The sequence below is a fragment of the Cydia fagiglandana genome, chromosome 19 (assembly GCF_963556715.1).
Source record: "Cydia fagiglandana chromosome 19, ilCydFagi1.1, whole genome shotgun sequence".
NCBI classification, from domain to species: Eukaryota; Metazoa; Arthropoda; class Insecta; order Lepidoptera; family Tortricidae; genus Cydia; species Cydia fagiglandana.
The window spans coordinates 10546837-10564448 of NC_085950.1; the positions used below are offsets into that span (position 1 = coordinate 10546837).

General features: G+C 40.3%; 1 protein-coding gene across 1 annotated transcript in view; it reads right to left on the reverse strand.

Annotated features, from left to right (window-relative positions):
• LOC134673779 (focal adhesion kinase 1) overlaps positions 1-17612 on the reverse strand; it is a 119583-nt gene that overhangs the window by 43418 nt on the left and 58553 nt on the right. The window contains exons 3-9 of the mRNA XM_063531805.1: positions 15117-15217; positions 7300-7487; positions 5595-5750; positions 4626-4705; positions 3569-3905; positions 2862-3006; positions 533-662 (exon numbers count right to left, since the gene is read on the reverse strand). Of these exons, the coding sequence (XP_063387875.1) occupies positions 533-662; positions 2862-3006; positions 3569-3905; positions 4626-4705; positions 5595-5750; positions 7300-7487; positions 15117-15217 (1137 nt within the window). The remainder of the gene's footprint in view (positions 1-532; positions 663-2861; positions 3007-3568; positions 3906-4625; positions 4706-5594; positions 5751-7299; positions 7488-15116; positions 15218-17612) is intronic.

Genomic DNA, 17612 nt, shown 5'->3' on the forward strand with positions numbered 1-17612 from the left:
GCCCTTGTTAACAAACCGCCTGGATGCATCAATGTCATATTTCATTGTCTGTGAAAACTTGTTAAAAAACAATTTAAGGCACAGTATGTATAAATTACTCTATGGTTTACTAGCTAGCTTAGTGCTGCACTCTGGCGGCAGAACATTACAGTAATAAATACCCTAATATTGAAGTATACCAACCTGCGACTGCGACTGCGTGGTCTGCGACTGCGACTGCGACTGGCAGTTGGACTTGAGCGTCTGCACGGCGGCGATGTCGGCGAACGACGCGATCTTCGTGTACGTCGGCGGCTCGCCCGCCTTGTGAGACACGTACGATATATCTGCAATTGACAAATGAAGTATACCAACCTGCGACTGCGACTGCGTGGTCTGCGACTGCGACTGGCAGTTCGACTTGAGCGTCTGCACGGCGACGATGTCGGCGAACGACGCGATCTTCGTGTACGTTGGCGGCTCGCCCGCCTTGTGGGACACGTACGATATATCTGCAATTGACAAATGAAGTATACCAACCTGCGACTGCGACTGCGTGGTCTGCGACTGCGACTGCGACTGGCAGTTGGACTTGAGCGTCTGCACGGCGGCGATGTCGGCGAACGACGCGATCTTCGTGTACGTCGGCGGCTCGCCCGCCTTGTGAGACACGTACGATATATCTGCAATTGACAAGCGGTTTTTAGTTTTTTGAAGTGAAAACTTCTTTAGCGGCGCTGGGCACTTTTTGAGGTGGGGAAAAAATTATAAACTCGAGATAGCGATCACGTGACCGTAACGTTTAGATGGCCACTCATTTAGATGGCATTTAAATCAATAAAGAAAAACTCAATGACATTAACATGAAAAAGGCTCTAATCTTAAACGGGTTGAAATACGAGGATCTCACAGTTACATCATAACTTTATATCACTCAAATATAATTCAATAAAGCTACATCTTGATGAAATCGCTAATAATACTGGAGTCAGTTATGTAACGCTGCCATACATGACCCAAAAATTTTTTATTAAGCTATGAGCTTCATCACATCTGATATTTGAGTAATTCTAAGCATTTCTAGCCTGAAGTGGGGGGAGGGTGGGGTACAAAGACGGCCGCCATCCGTCATCTTTAAAAAAAATCTACTCTGATCCTGGTGGGTACTAGGGCAAGTTTGGTATCATTTTCGTATAAACCAAAGACGTAGAATTCATTGCTGATATTTGTTTTTTCAATTTCATAGTAATTTTACAAGAAAAACGTAAAAAGGTGAAAAATTTGGTTGGAGATTTTTGCTACGCGGAGCCGAAACTACAAAAGATAGAAAGTTGAAATTTGCACACTAGATTACATTTATAAAGTGTACAAGAGATAAGAAGCGATTTTGAGAAATTCAACCCCTAAGGGGGTTAAAAAGGGGATGAAAGTTTGTATGGGGTTCAAGTTTTATTTTAAGCTAGGAATTTGAAACTTCGTAAAACGATATATTATTAAAATACAAGAAAACTAATTTCAGCGTTTTTGAAAATTCATCCCCTAAGGTGGTGAAAAAGGAGTTGAAAGTTTGTATGGATATCAAAAAAATTTTCGAACGCGGGACTTGAATCTTTGTATTTGGGGATATTATTAAAAGACAGGAAAAGTAATTTCAGCGTTTTGTAAAATTCATCCCCTAACAGGGTTAAAAAGGGGTTGAAAGTTTGAATCCATTACAAATCCGAGTAGACACACATTTCTTATTGGCTCCCAGGCTTGAAATGCTTAGAATTACTCAAGGAACATATGTGATGAAGCTCATAGCTTAATAAAAAATTTTTGGGTCAACTTTATAACTGCTTCCGCTATAAAAGTGAACTGGTGAATAAAACTCAAAATATCATGATCAAATATATTTAGATGCGAGGTCTGCAAGGTAACTTTACAATTTCTATTCGAATTTTAAACAATTAACGCTACAAATTTAACCTCACTGACCAGTAATTTTGGAACTAAAGTTTTTCAATAGAAAGGAGGATGGGTCAATTATACATAGTGCTGCAGACATTTTGGACTAGTCATTGAGTTTTCACTTCTGTCGGCACTCCCGGAGTGCAAGCCGTTGTTTTTTTTTAAACGTTTATAAGCAATGAGCAGCTGTCCACCATATGTCTGCAACGCATACTGTCATATTTCGGTCACATCATGCGAAGAGAGGATAGCAATCTGGAAAAATTGGTCATTGTTGGCAATACCGAAGGCAAGAGAACACGAGGCCGATCGCCAACAAATAAAGGAAGCCACCGCCTCTTCCAAGCATCAAGTAGTGAAGGTTACTTTGGACCGCAACCGATGGAGACAGATTGTTTGTTTGAGGGGTTCCACTGGATCCAGTGACCATCCTCAGTAATAAGGAACCGACCAAAGAGAGATAAGCAATGAGAAAAGTTATACCTCAAAAATCAAGATGGTGGATTAACACTATGAAATTGAACATGATTGATAACATGACATGATTGACTCACATTTATAGACCTATCGCGAATTTATTTTACAAGCTGTTATTTCGTTTCACCTGACCGTTGTCTGTCTGTCTGTCTGTGTGTAATCAAATCTTGCAAATTAAATTTGATCCACTTCCCGGTTTCCGATTGAGCTGAAATTTTGCATAGGTAAATATGTAAGTCGGGTGACAATGCAATATTATGGTGTCATCGAGCTGATCTGACGATGGAGACCGGAGGTGGCCATAGGAACTCTGTGATAAAACAACGAAACCTAATTGTGTTTGGGGTTCTTAGAATTGTCTCGATGAGTATTAGTTGCCTGTGGAAAAAAAAGTACAGTCGGCAATAAAAGCTTGTACCAAAAATGAAATTTTTGCCAAAAACTTATTCACTTACCTATATCGGGTCCAATGGCGAGCTCTATAGGTATGGCCCAGCCGGAGCCGAGCGCCCCGGTGAAGGTCTCCCGATCGTACCCGTAGTGCGTGTGCATCGTCTCCAGGTATTTGAGCATGCACTCCGTGTCTGACAGGTTCGCCACCTGCAATATAGATGGCGTGACTAATTAGATTCTTCGCAACTTATAGTCCGACATGAAATTGTAGAAAATTATTAAGGGCGCCACTTCCCACGTAACTGTCACATTTTTGACATAAAATGCTACATGACAACAATTTAGTATGGATTTTTTTAGGTCCATCTTATTTAATGTCTATTATTTTATGTCGCAGTATAATTCTGACTTTTATTACATACATATGTACTTAGTTTCAAGTTATATTGTACCGCATAAAGCTATGTAATTCTAGAATTTATAAAATCAAGAAAAAGGTCCAAGCCTTATAGGTTTTCCTATGAAATTGACATAATTAAAGATTTTGGAAAAACACATCTTGAGCAGACTTACTCGATAACTTGATTTTTGAAGTTGTGCTGCGTTTGAAAAGGACATCATCGTTTCAATTAAACCTAAACGAAAAGAAATGTAAATTCTTCGCTGTTATAGGTATACATTTGAAGACAACATAAGAGTTACAGAGCGTACGGAGAATGAATAACAGATTTCTGCAAAATTAACCTCTAAAACGTATTAAATAAGGTACCTTTTTGAACTGCTGCTGTATGGCCTTCTTCAGCACCTTAGGCTTGATGGCTTCCAGCACCGACTTGGGCAGAAACTTGTGAAGCCCAAACTCCTTCTCCAGGTATTCGATATTGGACATCTTATTGATGCATATCTTTGCAGAAGTAAAATAAACTGTAAAACGTATTAAATAAGGTACCTTTTTGAACTGCTGCTGTATGGCCTTCTTCAGCACCTTAGGCTTGATGGCTTCCAGCACCGACTTGGGCAGAAACTTGTGAAGCCCAAACTCTTTCTCCAAGTATTCAATGTTGGACTTCTTGTCCAATGATATTTGCATGTCTTTGCAGAAGTATCTGGAACACGATAAGGTTTGTGGATACTCTAAGAACACACTACATTTATAATGGCATTTTTGTTGGCTGAATGGAAAGCCACATAAATCTTGCGGATTCGACAATTCGGTTAAACAATCTCTTAAGGGGCCCACAGATTGCCAGTTCGCCGGACGATATCGGCCTGTCAGTTAAACGCCAAAGGATGACAGTTCCGAACAACTGCCAGGCTGATATCGTCCGGCGAGCTGATAATCAGTGGGCCGCTTTACATGGGGTGAATTTCAAGAACAAAACTACGTCTTTGTTCACATCTACAAGTCACTGAATGCCATTAAAGAGCAAACAAACAGTAAACAGCTGTAGTTACTGAGGTTTATTAAATATATTAAAAACGGGTCACTCACGTATTTTAAGTCGAAAAACGCTCGACATGTTTCACTCCGTACCGAGGAGGAGTGAAACATGTGAGGAGGAGGAGGAGGCGTTTTTAATATATTTAATATGTCTGTGTCTCACGGAAGTTTTGTTATTAAAATTACTGAGGTTTTTTATCAATCGGCATAGATTTACTAAACTTTTGTAACAAAAAGACTTCTTAGCTGCTATTGGAGTCAGTTCCAACTAAAGTTAAGATTATCGATTTTAAACATGTCGCGCGGGTGACTAAAAACAAGTGAGTTTAACTCGTAAAATTATTCAATGTAATGTTAAGATTAGCTAGTTTAAAGTATCACTCACTTTATTTCTAAACAACATATTTGTATCGCCAGATCCTGGTCCACCATTGGATGATTGGCGTTGAGGTAGTCATGTCGAACCTGAAATTGTGTACAATATAATTAACAAAAAAACCAGGCGTGGCTTACTCCGCGATTTCGTCGTGTCGCTACAAGTACATGCGGCCACACCAATTTTGGTGTCTAGCAGTAGTAGTTGCCGCGCATCGCTACGGAACGGACGCCTGCTCGCGCTTGCGAGACCTTGCGGTCATAGCTGTCGTAATAGACGCGTTTTGTTAGAGAGTGAACCTTCTGTGCCTAGTACCATTTATTTATTCTGTGACTAAACACACAAATAAATAATGATTCGTATAGCAGCACAAAGTTTTGAAGTCACAGATGGCTGAAGAAGTAGATGGCGCTGTACGGCCCTGCAAATTACTTTAAAATTAACTCGTAATCTCTTACCTCGTAAGTCACATAGCCCACGGAAGTTGACGGGCAGGTATCTCACGTAAATTCGAAAGTCGGCCATTTTGTAACTGTGTACGGTCATAGAGTGCTCACTCGATACATCAGTTTTGATAATGATTTTATTATTTGTATATAATTTTGATTCATGTTCATTCACTGATATCTATGTGTTATAATTGTTAAATATGAAACGGTGTCGTCACACCATCTAGCCGAGCATAGGCTAAAGGTGTGTGCGGCATCTATCCGAGAATGACTGTTTCTTGATTTCCGAGGCACGTTTTTTCCTTAGACTTTATTCATTTTATACGAAGTTACATGTCTTTGGTTTGTTACTAAATCTGATGTATGGAGTTCTCTGTGGTACGGGGCTATTCATAAATTACGTCATTTCAAATTAGGGGGGGGGGTCTGGACATCGGATGACGGTAGCACGACGTAGGAGGAAATGGGGTCATTCGAAGCATGATTTTTGGATGATTTTAATTTATGGACAACCCCTACGGTACAGTACCTGATCGTAGTAGTAGTGGAACGTGACCCGGTCAGAGTCACATAAGCCACGTAAGTTGGCGGGCAGGTAGCGCACGCGCAGTTCTAATCTCCATTCCGACGCCGGCCATTTTGCGAGCAGCTCCGACACTGGCGTGTCTTGGTGGATCCATCGTATCTGGAAAAGTGTAAGATAAGTTGATTTTTATCTGATGAATACTTATTGTACAGCACTGATAGAATGTGCCATGTTCAGTGTAAAAAAAGCGGCCAAGTGCGAGTCGGACTCGCCCATGAAGAGTTCCGTAACAGCAAGTAATATAATAAAATTACGGTTTACGATTTATGACGTATTAAAGTAAGTTTGCATTGCATTACCATGCAAACTTCCACCGAAAAACGGTTTGAACGAGATCTAGTAAGTAGTTTTTATACATCATATATTTTTTTTTGTCTAATCATTCTCTTATTTTAGAAGTTACAGGGGGGACACATTTTTCCACTTTAGAAGTGTCTCTCGCGCAAACTATTCAGTTTAGAAAAAATTGATATTAGAAACCTCAATATCATTTTTGAAGACCTATCCATAGATACCCCACACGTATGGGTTTGATGAAAAAAAAAATTGAGTTTCAGTTCTAAGTATGGGGGACCTCCAAAATTTATCGTTTATTTCTATTTATATGTAAAAATCTTAATGCGGTTCACAGAATACATCTATTTACCAAGTTTCAACAGTATAGTTCTTATAGTTTCGGAAAAAAGTGGCTTAGACATTCACGGACAGACGGACAGACATGACGAATCCATAAGGGTTCCGTTTTTTGCCATTGGCCTACGGAACCCTAAAAACACACAATGACACAAACTATGTTTAGCATTTAATTATAGTTATAGTTAAGTCTATGCTACCGTTCCTATAGTAGCCCGTCTCGCAAGCAGAGCGTACTCAAGGTGGTAGGTAGGTAGGTGGTAGTAGCTTCAGAAGCATTCAACAGACATCATGAGGGCATTAGTATGTTGGTAGCAACCCTAGCAACTTAACTTCCCGGCAGTCAGCCAGCCGCCTCGCCCGTAGCGCGTAGGATGATGCGTAGACTCGCTCGCCGGTCGCTAGCCTGCTCGCTAGCAGCCGTAGCACCGAGCGATGACCACTAGTAAATTGACCGTAGTTATGCAGAAAACGACCAACTAAATTTTTTTATCAATGCAGAAAGCGACCAAAGCTACTGACTTAGGGTGTAAGTCACTTTGACAAAAATAAAACTTTGGTCGCTTTCTGCATAACTACGGTCAGTTTATACTTCGTAGCCTACCTTGCCCGTAGTCAGCCGCCTCGCCCGTAGCGCGTAGCATGACGCGAAGACTCGCTCGCCGGTCGCTAGCCTGCTCGCTAGCAGCCGTAGCACTGAGCGTACGTCATATGACCACTAGTTTATACTTCGTAGCCTACCTTGCCCGTAGTCAGCCGCCTCGCCCGTAGCGCGTAGCACGACGCGAAGACTCGCTCGCCGGTCGCTAGCCTGCTCGCTAGCAGCCGTAGCACTGAGCGTACGTCATATGACCACTAGTTTATACTTCGTAGCCTACCTTGCCCGTAGTCAGCCGCCTCGCCCGTAGCGCGTAGCACGACGCGAAGACTCGCTCGCCGGTCGCTAGCCTGCTCGCTAGCAGCCGTAGCACTGAGCGTACGTCATGTAACCACTAGTTTATACTTCGTAGCCTACCTTGCCCGTAGTCAGCCGCCTCGCCCGTAGCGCGTAGCACGACGCGAAGACTCGCTCGCCGGTCGCTAGCCTGCTCGCTAGCAGCCGTAGCACTGAGCGCACGTCCTCATCGGCCGATGCCCGGACGACGTTGAAACCACCGTTAGGCAGGTGGACCTTTAATGTTGACTGGTCCGCCGGCGCCGATCCTGAAATAATAAAAAATATACTTGATAATGTATTAATGAATTGGGATTTCATAGTATTATTTGACTCTTTTGTTGCATTTTATTTTTAACCAGAATTATTACAACTATTAAGCATCGAGGAGGCTTGAATTCACGACCTTTATTTTCCGTGTTTAGTTTTGGTATAATAAACTTTTATTCAGCAAATAACGTAGTTAATGGTACCTATACACACAATCCTAAAAAAATAACTTAAAAGTATCTAAATTAATCAATAAACTACAAATAAACTATTCAAAAAGACCTCCGCGAGCTGTCCCGGTTGCAAAGGTGTCCATCGCACTTACCGCGTTATCACGTTGGATAGCGATGGCCAACCTTTGCACCAGATACGAAACGAATCCGCGCGTTTAGTTTTTAGATTTTAGTTTTGTTTCATTGAAATATAAATCATTAATCAGCATCAATCAAAAACGTCAATTGTTCGCGTCTTCACTCAACTCACCTTTCTGTCCTAGCGTCAATCGATTATACGAGCTAAGTATTCCACCTACTGTCACTTCAATCCGGTAACTCTGAGCTATATTAACGACATCCAAGATTTAATTCGATTTAACATAAACCCCCAAATTGTCGCGGAGAAATTCACGAATGCTCTCTAATTAAGTGAATCGTGTACGGAACCACAGAGCGCCGTATATTGTTGGTTAAATAACTTAAATACGCAAACCTCTCAAGTTAGCTCGGAGTTTGCTAATTAAGTCGACAATGAGTTGAGATCCGCTAATTTCGCGTCGTAACGCGTAATGAATAGAATGTGCGTGGTTCATTGATGATTAAATCTTGTTTATACCCGAATAAGTATTTCTTTTGTTTCATTAATGACGAGGGATAACATAATACTTAGGATAACATTGCGATTATAATCAAGCCAATTGAAAGCATTTCTGTGTTTAACACTATATCACGTTGATTTTTTTTTGTCATAATAAAGTTAATTTACCAATAACAAATAAAATGATAATAAAAACAACATTAAAATTAAAACTAAAACTAATTAAAATTTAATTTCACGATTGGTTATTTGAAATTTTCTACTATACCGGGTGTGGCCTGTAATATGAGCAAAAAATTAAACGGTAGGCTGTACTCCTCATACTGACTAACATTTGTTCAGCGACTTTTAAAAATAACTCGTGGTTTGATTTTTAATACACTTTAAAGTTTATTCTAAGACGCAATGTATTGCCAATTTTGTTTTGTTTAAGGCTTGACAAGCAACGTCAATCACAGTGTTATGGCGTGACGATGGCGTCCATTGAAGATAATATTTATTTTGTATGAAAAATAGGAATTCTAAATAATTCATAACTTTTAAAAGTTGTAGAACAAAAGTGTCGCCGTTTGAGGAGTACAATCTATGTTTTAATTATTTGCTCATGTTACAGGCCACCCCCGGTATATATTTTTAAACTTCTAACTAATTTCCTTTCGTTTCATTTCCTTAATACCTTTGCCTTAATATCAGATTTGCATTGTTTCGACGTAAATTTAAAACATACTTATATCCTTACTGATTATTACCCGTTTCTGTAAATAAAAATGTTTTATCTTATTTATATAGGGTACATCGCCAATTACTAGCCACCCCCCAATTACTGGCCACTTAATTTGATTTCTATTTATAGGTGAACAAAGTTCATTTTAGTATATAAGGTACGAAAATCCAATTATTAGCCAGTTTTCAATTACTGGCCACCTATTCCAAAAATGAATTCTATTTACAGATAAATAAAACTCATTTTCAGTATAAGGAAAATGGCCAGTAACTGAAATTTATCCACAACCCACTCGTTCAATAACTGGCCGCCTCTTACATAAATGAGTTCTATTCACCTATACACAGAATTCATTTTAGTATAGGTGGCCAGTAATTGAAAACTGGCTAATAATTGGCGATGTACCCTACTCTACTTATAGTTAAATCAAAATACACTATTGCAAAACATTACTAAGATTTCATAAATTATTACATTTCAGCCTTAATGTTAGTAATAAGGGTATAGGTATTCACAGCCGAGAAACAAATCAATATCGTCAAATGAGTATTGTTGTTGATTGCCGCTCGCCGCGCCTCGGGGCTCATTAGAGTGAGCTGGAAATTCTGGACCATAGAACAGCAAACAAACAGTTCACCATTGGCTTTTAGGACATTTGAAATAAACGATCTAACTGGATAGATTCACTACCACATGCGAGACGAGCTCGCGACTCCGGTACCCGGGACTCCAGTGGCCTATTTTATAAAGCTACAAGTTACAATTTACAAGCGGAAGTCTCGTTCTAACACATAGGGTTAGAAAGAGACTTCCGCTTGTAAATTGTAACTTGTAGCTTTATAAAATAGGCCACAGGGCGTGGGCCATACTGAAAGTTTCTGGGATCTGATGTATGTGACGACTTAAAGTGACATTCCATTTCCAACTGCAGCTGCAATACTGTTCATTTTCTATGGAAATTGACAATGACAGCGACGCGTTTCCATAGTAAAATGAACAGTATTGCAGCTGCAGTTGGAAATGGAATGTCACACTTATTTTTTCTAAGTGGCACAAGCCTATGAAGTATTTGAACAAATTAAATTATTTTCCAGGAAATATTTTAATTTGTTTTTATCAAGTAGAAACACTACTACATAAATTATAAACTGAAATAAATGTCATATACTAAGAAAAAGTGACCAAGGCCTCCAGTGCCCCAGGCTGGAATCGAACCAGCGTCCTCTGCTATCGCGGCAGGTGCCTGAACCACTCGGCCACCGGGCCACAGCGACATTAGTCAAATTTTCCAAGTATACACAAGCCTGCTTCTCAACTCACTGAGCTACCAAGAGTTACTCGTTTGCAGCGACTATTTCTATCGTATCCTATATGCGTATTAGGAAAACTCCTCGCAACGTTTACCGAAAGAGCTTTGCACCTCTTGAGCGGCCATCAAAATCCCTCTTCAATAGGACTCGAAAAAAAATCACGACTCGTAGAAATGAGCATACTTTTCCAAATTTAATATCAAGTCAACCATCTGCCCCTCGTTAGCTACAGCAATAGGCAACTAGGTAGTGATTGGTAGAGATGACGTCCCGTGAGTATCGAGTAATTGGAAGATACGAGTGACGCGACACGGGAATCTCTGAAGGGATAATTAGACTCGCATGTTCAAAACTTGTTATTGAGAGCCAAATGTCCGTAGTTATATAGTGTTTAAAATAATATAAATGGATGACCACCGCTTGCCTAAACCTGTTCTCTACTCTATGTTGGCGGTGGTTAAGCAGAAGCACGGTCAGCACATGCGCTACAAGGACGTGCTCAAATGGCATCGGAGCCATCAACCCTGAGCATTGGGAGGAACACAAGCTTAGACATATAACGCCAGTTACGGAAAGAGAGATCTAAGCCCTCCTACGTGTACACGCTCAACGAAGCTGGCCACAGAGTATTTAAGAGCAAGTTCGGCCAGCCACATTATAGGGCTCACGCTAGACAAAGTCCATAATGTTTATTCAGGGTCGCCGTCATCGAAAACGATGAGGAGGACTATACACTATAATAAATAATAACCAGGTGAATCTTCTTCAGCAATCGGCAGCTATTGATGGGTAAAAATGACGTCCCGTGAGTATCGAGTAATTGGAAGATACGAGTGACGCGACACGGGAATCTCTGAAGGGATAATTAGACTCGGTCACATGTTAAACTTGCCATTGAGAGCCAAACGTCCGTAGTTATTATATATAATAAATAATAACCAGGTGAACCTTTTGCTGCTCGTTGGCTTCAGCAATCGGTAACTATTAGAGATGATGACGCCCCGTGAGAATCTAGTAATTAGAAGATACGAGTGACGCGATCCGTGAATCTCTGAAGGGATTATTAGACTCACATGGTCTATTATGGCCATTGAAAGCTAAATGTCCACATATGTATTAAAATGAACAATAATTATAATTGCATTTATGTAAAGGTCATCTAAATGCCACTCACGTACACCAGTAGTATATAAGCCCGATTTTACTTAATAAAGATGTTCAGTATTCCGCAGACTTTCTTAGTGTTCATTACTACCCGAACGCTCCACATTTCACGTAGTATACACGTTGGTAAGAAATAAGATCAATGTACGATCAATGTGGCAAAACCTGGCTCATTCGCCCCTAGGACCTGCGAATAGTCACTAAAATCACCTCTTGAAATGAGTTGGTATTCGTATTATGTCAAGTCTAGTATCGTAGGTGCCAACTAGTCTATCTGTGTCGTTCTATAGATATATTGAACACAGATATCTATGGCCGTGTTGGCCGTATTGATTGGTACAGATGACGTCCCCTGGTAATTGGGTAGGAGGCGTAATAGCCGAGGTCAACGACTGGCCTTTATTTGAAAATAACGTCGTTTGACATACCATAATGTTTGTGGGTAACTGGGTAGTGCGTTTTTATTAAAGGCATGTCGAGAAGTTGACATTGCTTATTTAGAACTGGCTAACAAAACTCCCGTGTTCTATGGCCAAATTTATTTAAGACATTTCTTTTATACCAAGGTGGTAAACAAGAGCACGATTTGCTTGACGATAAACGGTCACTACAGCGTACGGACATTTGCAAATAACATGGATTAAGATTTTTCTTTTGAATTTAAATATCATAAATATCTAATAAGTCAAAACAAAAAGATCTAATTTAAAATTGAAACTCACATGATTATCTAACAAGCCCAACATACTATGGGCATTACCAATACGCCCTCTACACAAATTCATTGAGTAAATTTGTGAATGAAAGCACGAGCCCATGAATGGGACTCGTGGGCCGCAAATTGCACACGACTGACTTTAAAGCTTACTTGACTCCCACTCCTGTCATTCAAGATGCTTACGGAGCGAATGCCCGAGGCGAAACCGGTATGATAGTGAGACAACAGAATAGGTAGATATAAGATAAGAAAGTGCAGATAATTTCTCGTGCATAGTATAAAAAAATAGTATAAATACGTATAATCGTATATGGCCTTCGATGGTATGGCTATATACGCCGCAGACCGGTAGACTACGTCGGAAATAGATGCCTCAACCTAACTCACGCGTATTCGGGAAACGAGATAATCACAAGATCTAGAGACGATAGAGATCAACTAGATTTATATTAGATATCGATTAGATGTGACTTGGATATCTAAGTCATAACTTGTCGAAATCGTTCAAGAGGACCTCCAGAATCGCGGAAACGTCAAATTTGACATATCTATCTTACAAATATCTTTAAATTATCCATATCGTAACTTGTTGACGTCTAGTAGAGTTCTAATTCATTTTCCGAATCGAGCCGACTGTCCAAGGCCCTAGATCATGCGGCCGCGGTAGGACTAAGAAGCGCTGGATGGACGTCGTGACAGCGGACGTGGAAGAGAACAATCTCACTCCTAAAATGCTGAAGACCGAGCAAAGTGGAAAAGATTGAGCAGCAAAGCGGACGGATTGAGCCTAGCGCCAGCGAAACCGCTAAGGTTGAAGAAGAAGAAGTATAAATATTTGAGGACCCCATTAACCCAGCCAATTAGGTTTTAATTACAAGCGATGGGATTGATAAGCTTTCCCAAAAAACTAATAGCATTGTTTAAGCATTGTTGCTGAAGCGCGTCCATAGCAGTGATAACAGCCTCCTGAGGACGTTGTCCGAACGTCTGGACTGCCGCCTCACAAAATACTGGGTAGAGGTGGTGATAGGCAGGGCTAAGTAGCCCATCTTACCCCGTGTTCCTCTCTGCACGCAATATGTATATGTTAAGGTAGTAAATAGTTAATAGTTATAAGTGTTTTTATGTAAGTACTAACATAGGATGTAAGTTTTTCTGGTTAGCTAACAAAAATATGGATCTCATGGTCTGAAACAAACAATTTTTTTTTTATTGTGCCTAAGATAAGTAGGTATTTCAATTTGCATTACTTATGTTGTTACGCCATTTTGACTTTAAAGCGGGTATGAATAACTGATGATACATGTTTTAGCAGGCGTAAGCGTACCTACACTTATGGTCTTATTTAATGGCATCATTAGTAACAACAAATTGAATACATATAATGTTTTAATTTAGAAACAAACTTTATGGATAAGAAGGTCCAGGCAAACTTACTTTGACAAATTTCTAAGCTACATATTTGCATGAGCTTTTGAAAGGCGCCGAGAACTTTAAACATGAATGTTTAGGTATGGGACAAGACAATATATCTTACTAGCTGACCTGAGCTCAGGATGGAAGCCGTTACAAGGATTCGGAAGAATAAGAATCCTTGAAAGGCTTTACCGGTCTTTTATGGTGTGTTATACATAATGCTCTGCCTATAGGTTTTCAGCCTACACTGGAAACGTTTTTAACCTGTTTGAAATATTCTACAGTCATCTAAAAATTTTACAAAACAATGTGTTGCATATTTAGTTTCTTTTGCATTGAACTTATATCAAGGAGAATGTGATGTGCGGTTGTTTAAACCGGAAAGCAAACGCGATCACGCGGCGCTTACGGTTATCTGCGCACGTGGGTCAAACGTGGGTGACGTGGGTAGATGGTATCGCACAGGACGAAGCTCCAATAGTGGCACACTTTATGCAATCGTCTCATATGGTTCGAATTCAACGTACCGTGTGTTGCACGTTTTCACTTTAAAAAAAGCTATACCCCACACCGTTTACGCAGCTTCAGATTGCTTGCAGCTGGTGCAGCAGCCAGATCTGGCTAAAGGCTCGCTTTTTACACGGGTAGCTCTAACCGCCGCTTCGCTAGACCTACGGCGGTAGCACGGTCGCATTTTTATCGCTTGTCACTATGCCTGTCACATTGTAACTAATATGTAAGTGCGACAGTGAGGGCATAGTGACAGGCGATAAAAAGGAACCATGCCGCGCCCACTGGACGGTGGACACCTTTAGATCACAGGAGATTCGTCATTACAGTAATATCCTGGCAATTTCCTTCTTTTAACTGAACGGCCTGTGTGGTGAGCGAGACGAGTTTTACAGCGGTTTGTACTGGCGCCAAGCTTTAAACTCTTTAAAGCAATCTGCATGCAGTATGGCAACACTGGCAACCCTTCACGACCCCCTACTCGTCATACTCGAGTGTCTTTGCCAGTACCGTCTCTACCATAAGGGCACACGGGGCCCGTGCCCAGGGCCCCCATCCTCAGGGGGCCGCGAAGGACAGACAGTAACAGTATATTTGATTACCCATAATAAATAGAAGATCATAGTAGAAAAATGTTAGTCTGATTCGCTTTCTTTACTTTCCAAAAGGGCCCCTAATTCTTATGTGCCCAAAGGCCCCACCATAATTTAAGACGGCCCTGGTCTCAGCTCGTACACTATAAGTACACCCCGTTATCTAATGCTCAGTTTGGGGGCAAATAGTGATGTTGCTTCACATTATTAGTCGATTCATATTTATCTATAAAGGGTTGTTTGTCAAAATTCTTATTTTGTGAATGCTCTAGAGTCTAGACATACATTCCAGACATTGATTATCGCAACTGCCCCATCACTTGCCCCCAAACTGAGCATTAGATAACGGGGCGTAACTATAAGTAATACCCCCCACTTACCGTGCTGGCTCTGTGGAGGCTGCCGCTTGGGCGAGCCCGGCGCGGGCTGCATCGCGCGCGCTAGCGGGCCCTCGCCGCGCCCGCCGCCCTCAGGCTCATGGCTGTAACAAACAGACACACACTGTTAATAATTGAAGATATTTCTACAAAACACTGATTTAAACTTTCACGATTATTAAACATTATCAAACTGCACAACGGGACTTAATCGCGTATTTAAGTTTTTAAGGAGGAACGGGTACAAGGTAAAAAAGTGGCAACCCAGACGAAAGGCAAGGCGGAAACGTCCTGATGTCTCCAGACAGCCGGCATTTTTGCCGTATGTAAAAGGGGTAACGGATAAAGTTGGCACAGTACTTGGAAAGTACTCTATAAAGACGGTGTACACACCTTTATCCAAAGTAGCAGGGAGCCTAAGGTCACCGAAGGACGTTATTCCGTTCCAGTCACCTGGCGTTTATAAAATAGATTGCAGTTGTGGTAGTTCCTATACCACCAAAAACATAAATGTAAAAAAGGAGAGCCAAGTTCAATACAAAAATTATGCTTGGCTGTGGGGCTCGCCGCAAAAAGAATGGAGATCTAAATGAGTGCCCCTGCCAAGTTCTATGCAAAATCCAAATATGTATTTATAGGAACAAAATAACATTATAAACAAGTATTAAACTCTATTTCTTTGCTTTATTGGATACCTATAACAAATGCTGTTATTTAAAAAAATGTGAGATCTTAAAGTAGGTTAGATTTGACTTGGCCAGTTTTCATTATATCAATCATTATATATATATTGTAATTCTGATAAAACCTGGCCAAGCCAAATCTAACCTACTTTAAGATCTCACATTTTTTTAAATAACAGCAATTGTTATAGGTATCCAATAAAGCAAAGAAATAGAGTTTAATACTTGTTTATAATGTTATTTTGTTCCTATAAATACATATTTGGATTTTGCATAGAACTTGGCAGGGGCACTCATTTAGATCTCCATTCTTTTTGCGGCGAGCCCCACAGCCAAGCATAATTTTTGTATTGAACTTGGCTCTCCTTTTTTACATTTATGTTTTTGGTGGGATATCAATACTTTTTGTAAAGAAAACTAGGCAGGTATTGAGATTTAATGTTTTTTCTTGTGTTTCCGCTGTATGGTTTCTACTTCTGTTCTTTGTATAATTATGTGGTACCGCGCGCCGCCGACGACACACCGTTGGCCGGTTGTTTAGAGCGTATTAAAAGTTTTTTGTATGGGGCACCACTTATTTTTTGACTATACTTTATTTTAATATAGCAAATATAATAATACATATATTGGGGTAGTTTCAAATATCTGCTTGTAACGGTTCCAACGCTACAATAAAAAAATATTTTTTTGTATGGGGACCCCCCCTATTTTTTAACTTTTTTTTATTTTTAGATTTTTTCCTACGCTTACACACAATAACCGAGCTGGATTCCAAATTTCATCCTTCTAGGTCATCTGGAAGTAGGTTAGGTTTAGGTACTTATATCAGTTTCAATAAAAAATGGTTTTTTTGTATGGGGACCCCCCCTATTTTTAAACTTTATTTTATTTTTAGATTTATTCCTACGGTTACACACAATAACCGAGCTGGATTCCAAATTTCATCCTTCTAGGTCATCTGGAAGTAGGTTAGGTTTAGGTACTTATATGTCAGTCCTAATAAAAAGTGGTTTTTTTGTATGGGGACCCCCCCTATTTTTTAACTTTATTTTATTTTTAGATTTTTTCCTACGGTTACACACAATAACCAAGCTGGATTCCAAATTTCATCCTTCTAGGTCATCTGGAAGTAGGTTAGGTTTAGGTACTATAAGTCATAAGTCAGTCTTAAAATTTACGACTTTTTGACCTTCATACCTTTATAACCGTTTGAGCTAGCTTCATGAAATTTGGGCTTCTAGATATCCTTATGGATATAATTAAACACACGTAGTTTTATGTGTTTACGTCAAAGATGTTTTGAGTTATAGAAGGGTCAAAAGTGGCACCAAGTGGTTCGTGTAATATTACACTCGGCGCTGGCTAGCCAGTTCCTTTGCTTGAACTTGGCTTGACACGCTGCCGCGTGTCTAGATCGGAGAAACTAAGCGCACCATAGCAGAAAGAGTTAAGGAACATATCGCAACTGTCAAAAATCGTCAGGTCAACAAGTCTGCGGTGGCTGAGCATTTGCTGGAGTCAGGACCAAACCACTGGATTGAGCTGCATAACCCTAAAATCCTCTCCACGGATCGCCATTTCTACAGTAGAAAAGTGCGGGAAGCCATTGAAATCAAAAAACATTGCAATTTTAATCGGGACGAGGGTTTTAAGATCTCATCCACATGGAATCCAGTCATTAGTAAATGTAAGCGGAAACGAATATCGACAGTCGATAAATCGAATATCGTTAGTGTTGTGTGTCGACAGAGTGACATCCCTAGTGCGCAAAACGTTCAAACTGATAAACAAGACCAAGTACGGGTAGTTCGAAAAA